Source organism: Galleria mellonella, unplaced genomic scaffold (genome assembly GCF_026898425.1).
Source record: "Galleria mellonella isolate WM207_F2 unplaced genomic scaffold, CSIRO_AGI_GalMel_v1 utg132, whole genome shotgun sequence".
Classification (NCBI taxonomy): domain Eukaryota; kingdom Metazoa; phylum Arthropoda; class Insecta; order Lepidoptera; family Pyralidae; genus Galleria; species Galleria mellonella.
In genome coordinates, this window is record NW_026441989.1 from 4,461,014 (window position 1) to 4,473,496 (window position 12,483).

The window sequence follows — 12,483 nt, forward strand, 5'->3', positions numbered from 1 at the left end:
AGCTGAATCCGCGGGCATTCCAAAAAACCGGAATGGAAAAGAATATAAAGTTCTCAATGTATTTTTTTTTTATGAAATACCTACCCACCCATTTTATCTTTTGGTAATCCGATTTCAAAAATTATTTATGTATTGGAACTATCTATGAATAAGTGTTTAATTAATAATAATATAAATGTTAAATATGTCGCTATAATGACATAATTTAAGTTCTGTAATTCGTTGAATTTAGAGTACGTTGTTCTTTTCCCAAAATAAACTTACTGTAATGATTGTCTCTTAGATTATATAATATAGATATATAATCTTTGAGATAGACCAATAAATGTAAAAAACGTGTCAACTTTTAGTCAGCCATACGTCAAATTGACTGACACATGTTTTTCTTTTTAAATCAAAACAATCGCGCATCAATTTTGCAAGTATGTAATTAGATTCAAAATTGCCCAGCTTTTTAAATTAAAATTGGACACTATTTTTTTTAATATAATATAAATATACAAATGTACGTATTACTTACATGTAATAATTAAAATAGTAATCGTCTCTTACGACATCCAAAGGAGACACAAAAGAACTCATATACTTAATAATAAATGAATATTGTGTTATTTATATAATCTAAGAATTTTCTTCATTTCATAAGATTTTAAACATGTGTTTCTTAAATTTATTAAAAACTGATAGTTCTATAAGGAAATCAGTAATACATAGTTACATATGGTTACATGTTACATATTGCATAATATTATTATTTTATCTTATTTATTTATTAATACGAATATTATGTATAGAGTATGTACCTAACATGCGACTTTGTCTGCGCGAGAGTTTAAATGGGTTGTCACATTATTTTATATCAACCACTAACTAGGTAACTTTTATTGAGATCGTAACTCGAACTGTATCTCATAATTTGCTGGACACATTGCGATAAAACATATATCAGTTTTGAAATTGGATAAATTACAATTATACAATTTATCAAAATATTACTCGATTATAATAACTTCTGGAAATTTCTAATCACTTTTTTGTGATAACGTAGACAAACAGACAAACAAATATTATTTCAAAAATGTCTGATTAGATCTTCATTAATGATACTAGCTTCCTTGGTCAATATATTCGGTTATTTATTATACAGGCTGTAACGTCATGGATTTACCACTGAACTGAATAAATTTCTCAAATAGATATCATCACCATCATCACATCAGCTTTTAACTATCCACTGTTGAACATAGGCCCTATAGACTGCCATAAGGGACAGTTCCAAGCCACCTGCATCTATTGAGTCAAATATATATATATTTACATATATCTATTTCCACATCGAGTCACTTACGGCAGGCAGGCAGAACCGAAGGCCAAAGACCTGTATTCTTACATACATTAAAATGTTAACTTTAGAGTTATGAAGACGCAGGAAGCATTTTAATGTATGTAAGAAGAGTCTGGAGACTCTTGACTCTTCCGTCAGAAAGAATAAAGACTTACATATTAGTTTATTAAATATATTGGATCACAACCAAATCATTTTATGAGAATACGATTCTCATTTCTTAATATATTAAATGTGAAAAATAACCACACATGTCTTGATCATACTCGATGATACTGAAATAATTTAATAGTTTTGGATACACAGACGTGTATCAAAACGAAAGACGTGTATATAGATATTATTAGGGGATGCTAGTAATGAGGATCTAACAGCTCCATTCCTCCTGGATACAAACTTGTTAATTCTTTATTATGGGCTAACTGACCTGTATTCGTCCTCATCTCTAATCACTCACTGGTACTCCGCCAGCATATATCGATAGCGCAGACGGGGCTACCATTCTATTATCACCTATTAAAGAAAACATAGATATTATTCGAGCCGAAGTTTACAGCAAATTTTTAATATCAGTAAAATGTTTCATAATATTTTTTAAGAAATTTATTAACAGTTTCTGTAGGTACTTTAGGTATTCTAGTGAGATCAGTACTTTTTCCAATTTACTGTTCTAAGATACACATAATATAATCCTATATATTTAATAGTATATTATATCTCAGAGGAAGATCAAAGGTTACATTAAAAAAATAATTATCGATGAGTTAATGTTAGATTAGATTATACCAAAACATTATCAGAAAATAATATTTGTAGATAATATTAAACGAAGAACTGTAATATTTAACCACACACGTAATCGCGTACAGGAAAATTTAGTATATTCTAGTATGTAGGTACTTTATGCACAAAGAATAAAAAAAAAATTATACCTGAGTCATTAAATTGATTAGTAAAATTTAAAAGCGAAGCAATGAATAGCAACGAAATTTTTGGTTTATGTAAATATCTATTAGTACAGCTTAACAAAATTGTAATTGTGTATATATTTCATCTGAATCAGTTGAGTAAATAATAAGATTTATGCAATAGAGTGATATTGTATGAAATCACGTGGTATTTAGAACTTACAGACATAGAGATAACGAAGATTTTTTCTTAATTTACTTAGGTACATAAATAACAAATGTATTACCGATGAACTAAAGTTGTAGATAAATTATAAATTTTTGATGTACCTAACCTATACAATTGTCTATATTCATAGATATTAAATCGGACCTTAGATAACAGTGCCTATGTCATATATATATCAAGCATGTTTATTAAGTTTGAGAAGCTGGACTTGATGTAAGATAATATCTCTTTCGCTTTTTGCACTTTGATAACCCTTGGATTATGAAATAATTTTGTATTAATTGGGTACAAATCGCCATCAAATATCTTTACACATCCAAAAGGTTAACTAGTGGACAATGCCAGTAGCATTGCAAGTAAATTCGCCTTGTTATTGGTCTTTTATTGTGTTTTATTTTATTGAGTAATTAAGTATAAATAAATAAGATACTTAAAAAGTGATATACGTGAAGATTCTATATCAATTTCTTGACCAAGTGTAATGATGTGTGTGATAGTTTTTATGTACATCTACTTACAGTTTACGTGACATTATTTTTAACCGCCTTAAAAAAACGAGTAGGTTGAGAACCTATTCGATCAAATTTTGATGTAGGTTCTTAATACGCTTAATGGATCAAATTCAATTAAATATGATTTTTGTAATAAAAGTAACCATTATCGCAATAAGCTTAACCCAGCTGCACATGTCAATCTTTTTTGGACTTTATTCACTTATATCAATAATACTTATCAAGATACCAGAGTGAATTATTGCCTAATATTTATTAAGATTCTATTATAATCGAAATTACATAGTAGGTATTTATCACACAGGTGGTAGTTTTGTAACAGTTTTTGTGTAACTCACTAGTACATCTAAGTTATGTACTTACGAGTACTACTAAAATCAATAAGGTCAAAGATGTTTGTAAAAGATAATATTTATCTATAATATACATTATAATCCATCTCAAATCCCTGTTGTTGAAATACATTACGTCAATCGATACAGGGTTTAATAAACATAGATACAGTATTTATTATGTAAGTTTATTTATATTTATTGTTTTATGACATTATGCACATTTCTATAATATTGCGTATTTTATCTCAATAAATTAATTAATTTAAAGACAAAATAACTGTTATTTTTTTTATTTTATCTTATTATTTTTTATTTTTTAATATTTTTTATTATTATCCTCACAAGATAATCGGCTAATTCGCGTCATATGTACCTATTATAATTTAATCACAGTTTTGCAACAGTCTACGCAAGCGTGATACGCTTTCCATACAAAAACTAGTACGGAAAACATAATATCACGCTTGCGTAGATATCATGTAGTGTAACACACAGCGATGGGTAACGCAATCTACATTATTTTTATGCACTTTAAAAGGCAAAACTAATTTTCCTAAACACTAAAATCTTATAAGCTGTTAATAAGTCCAATACCTACTTACTATATATAAATACGCTTGTTACACCGATATATCGTTTAATGTAAAATAAAAAAGCGAAATCAGAACTTTATCCTTTTTGCAATAATTTAAAGATACCAATCTACAAGATTTATATAATTTACGGAAATCTAAACTTATTTACTCAGAACAATCACAGAACCAAATCACAAAAAACGAAAAAAAATTAAAATAACTATTACCCAAATATCTATACAGTACAATTTTATTCTATATACTTATAATACATTAAATATCTGACATTTTTTACTTGAATATTGTAATTTTGTGATATTTGCTATTCATGTGTAATGTATACGGCGGATATTAATGTAAATGACCTTGCAATGTATGGGAGTCCTATATTAATAATAATAATTACGATGCTTTATATTATTTTCAGTGCTTTATTTTAGTAAATAATAATGAATAATAATAATAATCATAAGCATTTTGCATAAATTCTTACAACAAAAATCCTAATAACTTTTTACTAACTAATTCAGGTACATTTTAAAAAGTACGACACATTTTAAAATGTACCTGCACGAGAGAATTTAAAAATAAACTATATATAGCTCGTTTCATTCCAACACAATAGTGTGTAAATTATGATACAGAATTATAATATACGGTAGCTATCCTATGATTTGTTATCGATAACATCGTATACCAACACGTCAGTATCGACGAACCAATGATATTATTCAAATTATTTGTTAAAATGTGCATACGTGTATGTACATATATACATCTATGTAGCTCTAATATGCCAATTTTTTCATAATAGTTTTTTTATATTGTAAATTTTTGTATGACAATAGAAATATATGATATGTTGAATTTCTAAACAAGGTAAAACAATGAAATTAATTTAGTAAACAATTATAATTACTTTTTGTTTAATTGGTAATATTAAAGATAGATGAGTAACTCTTAAGATAGAACGATATTATTCACTTTTTTGTTAATGATCGATGCACCAAGATTATGAATAATATCTACGTTGTCTACATATATAATATATATATATATATATATATATATATATATATATATATATATATATATATATATATATAAAGTGGTAGATACATTTTCCAATGTTTTACATAAAAAATCACAATATTATAGAGGATATTTATAATGAAAATAGGCATACTATGAACGGAAATATGTTGCAGCATCATAGGTACATTAACAAGAAAATTGCGTATTGCGGCAACCTACATTTTTTCCGCCATTATAATTATTTAAGTCACGCTAGTTGGTTGCTTCTTCCTATAATGAATACGCCATAATTATTGAAGTCTGTGGTTAACAATTAAATTACCTACATAGATTTTGTACCTATATGATACATAATCAATCAATCAATTACAAACTGTATTCAATCTTATCTTACTACTATAATAAAAATGTAACTACACAATATCTGTACATGGGAGATATAAAAAACAATTAAAATGATAGACCTCAATAAGACCAATAATCATTTTTAGAAGTTTTTATTTATTTATTTATTTTATTTATTCATTAGTACAAATATGTGTACATGGCGGACTTAATGCTAAAAGCATTCTCTCCCAGTCAACCATAGGGAAGTGTCAGAATACTCGAATGCGGTACTACTAATTATTGATATACATACATACTAGAATTACATATATAAACGAATAAATATATATAAATAACAAATATACTTACACATATATGACATATACTATATTATACACGAAATTGAGAATAATATAAAGTACTTACTGCTCGGATAAAAATAAAAAGTGTGCGTTAACGCTTTTTTTGAAAGATGGTTTAGTCGGTAGTCTCTTAATGGCATCAGGAAGCGCGTTCCAGAGTCGTGAAGAATGTAGGAGAAAAGAGTTTGAAGCGTAACCAGTACGGTGAGAGGGGAAAGATAATTGGAGAGTATTATTTGAGCGAAGGTTACGATCGTGAGTTTCAAAAAGATAATGGAATTTACTCCTTAAGTAGTTAGGAGACTGGGGGTTTCGAAGAAGAGTGTAGAGGGTACAAAGAGTTCTAACGTTTCTGCGTTGACGAATGGAAAGCCATTTGAGCTGAGACCGATATAAAGAAATGTGATCGAATTTGCGGAGGTTGAAGATAAAGCGTATGGCTTGGTTGAGGAGACGGTCCAGCTTATCGAGAAGATCTTCATTATTATCAGAAGTTTTATCTGTCTGACTAAATGTTTTTTTCCGACATCACGCAAATACTACTGCACCAAATTAGATGCAGCTTTTACAATGGTATTTCTGAAGGTCTAACTTTAAATCTGGTGTAGGTATGTTTTATCTTAATACGCCATCTAGAAGTGATTTATTTAATTGATTTTCGACTTCCGAAATTCACGCATACGAAGTAGGAAGGTAGTAAGTTAATAAAATTAATATTAAAAACGCAAAATTCAGTTTTACTTTATTTAATTCCGATTAATATAAATGTAATAAAAAATTTCAAGAAATATATATGCATGCTTAAAATCTTATTGGGAGTAGCAAACAAGTTAACATCAATCTAATAATAGAAAGTGATAATTGCCGTCTAGGTATAAATAATTATCATAGACATACTGTGTATCACCATTCCTAACAAGAAAAATATACTCCTGGTGTAAATTTTTGCTTTGACTATTTATCAGGTAAAAATACAACAACTGTTGCATCGTGGCAGAAAAGGACATAATGGATGATATATATGTATTTAAGAGTTTCACACAAATGCATATCACAAATATAGCAACGCGCAAATGAGAGATCATGAGGGGCACTGTGCATGCTGATCTATATCTATAGACAAAAGACGTTATTTACAAAAAAAATATTAGGAAAATTTATTAAATTAAATAGGAAGACCTATTTGGGTACATTTAAGGCTAGGCTTCTGTTTAATTTTCAATTTAAATAACAGAGTAACGTGACCTATATAACTGGAATAAATTTACCTAGATACCAGTGTCAGTCGTGGAAACACGTGTTTTGCTTTAAAGTTAATTTACGATTTCATGAACAAATGCTAACATATGCATATACATATCTTATACCATTTTTTACAAATGAATAACAATAATTTCTAATAACAATTGTTTTACTTATCATATTTTTTTTATATTTGTCCATAGGAAAACACAACAGTCATCGTGGAAAACGGAGAAGAAATAGTAAAAGTACACGCAATGCAGACGCCAAACGGTGTTGGAAACAGAAACACATATATCAATGGCAAGTTTATACTTCATTATCAATCAAAAATTTACCTTGCGCGACCTATTTTATATAATTTGACTTTCATAGTGATAGTACCAAGTACTTATATAATTTATATGTGTACCTACCTATCGAGCGAGCATGTCGACGGTACGTGTGTATACCTAACACATTTTTAGTGCGTGACGTATTACATAAGAAATACCTTATTAAATTTTATTTCGAATAGAATGTTTTTATGTGTACTTTAACTGAAAAACTTTTAAGGGTGAATAACATTTTAACGTGAATGACATGCTTTGGGGTTACAACCTCGGGCGGTCATCAACGAGGTTAAAAGAAATCGTTAATCATATGATTCATATGTGTAATATGTACATTTATATATTATATTTAGTTAGCTGGTTACTTCTTGTAGATAACAATATAAATAGTACTTTCTTAAAAAAAGTAATGTCTGAAAAAAAGAAATGTTGAAAGGCACGAACAGAAGGAAATAATGGTCAGTCGCTTTGTTTATGTAGACCACACTTAAAGTATTGATTTTCAGCGAGGTTAACATGTGTAAAAGAAGACAGCTGCCACATTTTTTTCTATGCCATAATGCATAATCTTTACTAATATTATGAATGTGAAAATATGTTTGTTTGTTACTCTACAGCAACTTAACGGCTTGCGAATCGCTCTAAAGTTTAGCATAGATACACGTTTTATAGGCTATTTTTTGTACCGATTAATGAATTTATATTCATATATTTATTATACCTATACCATACCCAGCCACGGGGACGAAGTGGTGGGTAAAAGCTAGTTATAAGAACAAATACAAGCATTGAACAAAGGATGTGCGTGTATTTTTATTTTTTGTGTTGATTTGATAAATCAACAAGTGCATACATTTATAATCGTTAAATAAATCGTTTTTAAAATCTACCAGTTGATTTTTTGTTTTCATATATTTACGACATCAAATTGTTCAATTTTACAAATTCAAGTATCTCGTAAAAAAATATTGATATTGCAGACAGATTTTATTATGGACTTTTACTATGCGATATACATTATATATATTAGAAATAATAATAGGTACTATACACCAATGATAATAGTTTGTATATATAATATATAGATAGTATTATCATTTATGAATTAGAACTGCGTATTCGCAATCCACAGATGATGTTCATAAATATATCTATAAATACGACGATGTTATTTTTATCCAGCTGCACGAACGCAATGTTTTTCTTGCAGATACCTAATATATATCCATATATATTTATTTATACGCTTGGTATTCTGACCAGACCATTCTATATTTACTAATTTATTTATATTGATGAAATAGATTTTATTATCTACCCAAATATTGCTGGATGTTCCATGATTTAAAAAAGGAAGAGATCTTAGGATTAGGTAATCTTCCCTTGAACTTAGTCTCTTAATTATGATACTTTTTCAATTTGTGCAATAAGCTTTTAGCAATAAAACTGCTCATTGGTTCCTCACTGTGATTATTCCTTGTAATTGTTTGTATCTATAATAAGTTTACTATTGCAATCTTTCGGAGGAAACAACAAAGAGTATCTATCTATCATATTTATCATTCAAGGTTACCTACCTTTGTAACAGTTTTTTTTTAATTTTCGCCTCTTTATACTTATATATTACTTTGACATTCTGAAAATGAAAAGGTGATATATTATATTCTTATATTTCGATATTTCGACACTACACGAAATATGTATATATATATATATATATATATATATATATATATATATATATAATCTGAACTACGGTCCAGTTCAGTATATTTTATATTTCTAGTGTACATCACAGTACAGTACACATTTCTAGAGTAGCTGCAATTTACGATGCATTTGACACATAGACATCGTGTATGTTCTGTTTTGTTCTGTTTTGTTCTGTTTACTATAACAATAATAATTTAAAATTGTGTTCCACTAAAAAAAACTATTGCAAATGTCGTAAAATCAATTATTTTGATTTAAAAACTAAACTACTGTACCAATTTTGATAAAATTTATATGAAACCAATCTGTTAGTATAATATTTCAGATAAAAAAGTATTTTCCAAATCTGTTTGCAACTGGCAAAGTTATAAGGTAACATACATAAAAAACCAAATTGAAACTCCTTCTTTTTGAAGTCGTTTGAAAAAGAAAATAATAAAATAAATAACAGTTTTAGCTGACAAATTGCATCCGCCAATCCGATCTAGGATTACAGTACCTAAACTACTAGATATTCTGTGGTTTAACTTAATTTCCGCAGTTTGTTTACACTGCGATTTAGGTAGAGCTATGTTTATAAACTGTCAAACTTTAACAAAATATACTTTGTTATCTATGTTGTATCATATGTTGTATCACATTGTTCCTTGACATAGTAACCTATAAAGATCATATCTTTTCTGAAGAGTATCCAATGACCAGAAATGTCACCTACTCTTGACATTTCAGTTTCTCTACTCGGACATTCCAACGCCGTGAGCGTCACAAATGCTCGCATTCATTTTATTACAGTTCTCTTTCTTTAAAACATTACTAATTTAGTCAATACACGTTTGTAGAATACGAACAGATATTTTTTGGTAAAACACATTAGGTAACATAATATGTGACCTTTGACGATATACCCGATGATGACGAAAATATTCATATAATATCTATTGGTTAGGTACATTAAACCTGCTCGTTTTTGCTTAATAGATTTTTTTGTTACTATTTAAACAAAACAAAGACTACACGTGATTGTGAAATTATTATCAAAGTTTTTTGAAAAAATATATTTTATTTACTTATATTTTATTGTACACAAAAAAATACAATTTTATAATTTATACTAAATAAAGATGTACAACAGGCAAACTTAACTCTGTAAGAGTTCTCTTCCATCACTATTATTTAGGTATAAGTGTCTTTTATTAATGAGATTACATGCAATTGTTTTCATATGAATGATTTTTTAATTATTCTTCGTGTATATACATGTGTAGGTATAAATAAATAAATCTTATAAGCTCTACGATATTACTCCTACATGCTTAAAGTTATAATTTATACCTACTTATTTATTTCAGTCAAAACAATAAACAAAAATTTATACTTTCAGGACCAGACCAAGTGATTCCTGCGAGCAGTTATGTAACGACATTTCCTGAAGGCGTAGTAAAACTCCGAATTGCTCCCCGAGGGATAGCTTCTGAGCGCCCCTTGTCAGTCCCTGGTTTACTCAACCAAACAGTCGCCAGATATCCCGACGGCATAGCATTAGCATCCAAAAAAGAAGATGGAAAATGGCACAAACTGACATATACGTAAGTAGGTAAAATTATTTTTAAGTTAGTAGTTGATGTACCTACGATTTTCTTTTTCAGTATTTAAGTACGTTAAATGGAACGATCTAGAAAAAAATATTTTATTCATAAGATATAAAAATTTAATTATTACATTTTATTCTGTATACTGCAATAAGGAATTAAGTGACAGATTTGGCGAAGTAATCGCGCAACGTAACTATGAAAATGTAGTTGTATCCCGCAGCTTCATCCATATGAATCAGTTTATAAAGTATCCAATATGCTAAGATAGGATGTAACCTATCCGTGTACTAAATTTTATTTAAATCTGTCAAATAGTTTTTGCGTGAAAGTGTAACAAATGTACACGATAATTTAATTTAACGAATTAATAATTTTCTTTTACTAGAACTGACTTAAAATTTGGATACACTTGTAATTATACTTAATTATACATTGTGCATAACTAAAACGAGTTAGGTTAATACTTACGTCTCGAAATACGAGCGTTTTTTCTTGGCCAAAGTTTAATTGGCAAGGTCGCAACAAGCATCTTAAAGGTGGCGTGACAATATTTGATGACGACTACACTATGATGTGTACATTTACCATAAATTTGTTTACAAAGAATTATTAATAAAAAAGATTTGACGTATACATTACTTACTATCTCATTATACCTACTTTAGACTTAATGCAAATATATTGCATTAATTATCTGGACTCAAAAAACAATATACATATTAAGTTTTACTCATATTATAATTGTTTGCTTATAAATTTTTAATTCTTTATTATTCAAAAACACTCAAATTTTGTGGATTTTCTTTTCGAACTCACTGATTTTACCTTAGTCTGAATCGAGAAAAACATGCATTTTGTTTATTTTTTGACTATTTTAATCCTAATGTGCCGGTATTTTTGTTTATTAACACTACAAAAATTATGTATTTTTATACAACCTAGAATAGTAAATAAATCAATAGCCTACCTGAAAGAAAGCATCGATTGTTGTCTATGAACTTGAACACATATGGACATCATAGAATATGTTCTATTGTTAGACAATACTGCGACATGGTACCATGCGTTGTAATGATTCCGCTTGAGGACTAAAATATCAGCTTACTTTTTAAATCACAGAAAAGAATTTGATTTCGGTTTCCATATTTTTATGGGGTTTTTGTGTCTTAATTAATACCCATGCGAAGGCGGGACGAGTTGCTAGTTTATTAATAACGAGACTTTCTCTTATTACTGCAGACAATACCGAGAGAAAGTGCGGATTATTGCAAAAGCGTTCCTGAAACTTGGTCTTGAGAGGTATCACTCTGTCTGCATCCTCGGATTCAACTCTGAACAATGGTTTGTTGCAGACTTGGCAGCGATTCATGCTGGGTGAGTATATTTACCTACCTAGAATCTATGTTAGGTTTAGATTCTGTTGTGATACAGCGTATCTACTATTTGATTAGGTACTGTAAGCAGTGTTTTTAAACTAATATTTTGATAAGCTTTCAACGTAGAACTACTAATATCTTCTACTTTTACATAAAATTTTTTCATACATATATTTTTTGAATCTTTTATATTTTTTTCTATTTTAGAAACACACAAAAATATTTTATATTTCAATACTTTGAATTTATCCTAATATTAATTACTTTACTTTTTGTATTTACCGTATTTGATATTCCAATCAGAATTAGAACTTTTTCTGTATGTCTGGTAAAGTTTTGTTTGTATTAGGAGATATAAGCTATTAGCCATCGTATTATCATAGCCAGCCTATAAGATATACATATACAAAAAACATATATAAATGTACGATATATAAAACACTTTTGCAGTGAGTATTCACTGTTTTATATGAAAATTGTACAAACCAATTACTTTTTTATGCAACGATTATTTTAAAGAGATATACGGCCGGCCTAATGGTAAACAATTACGGAAGCAATGAATACTTGTAACACATAACTGTCTAATGGCATTGAAAC

The 12,483-nt window shown here is 28.5% G+C and overlaps 1 protein-coding gene across 5 annotated transcripts in view; it reads left to right on the forward strand.

Moving 5' to 3' along the window:
* LOC113518256 (long-chain-fatty-acid--CoA ligase ACSBG2) overlaps positions 1-12,483 on the forward strand; it is a 30,712-nt gene that overhangs the window by 5,535 nt on the left and 12,694 nt on the right. For all 5 annotated transcript variants that reach the window (XM_031913324.2, XM_031913326.2, XM_031913328.2 and 2 more), the window contains 3 exons: positions 7,074-7,173; positions 10,297-10,501; positions 11,747-11,881. In XM_031913324.2, the coding sequence (XP_031769184.1) occupies positions 7,074-7,173; positions 10,297-10,501; positions 11,747-11,881 (440 nt within the window). The remainder of the gene's footprint in view (positions 1-7,073; positions 7,174-10,296; positions 10,502-11,746; positions 11,882-12,483) is intronic.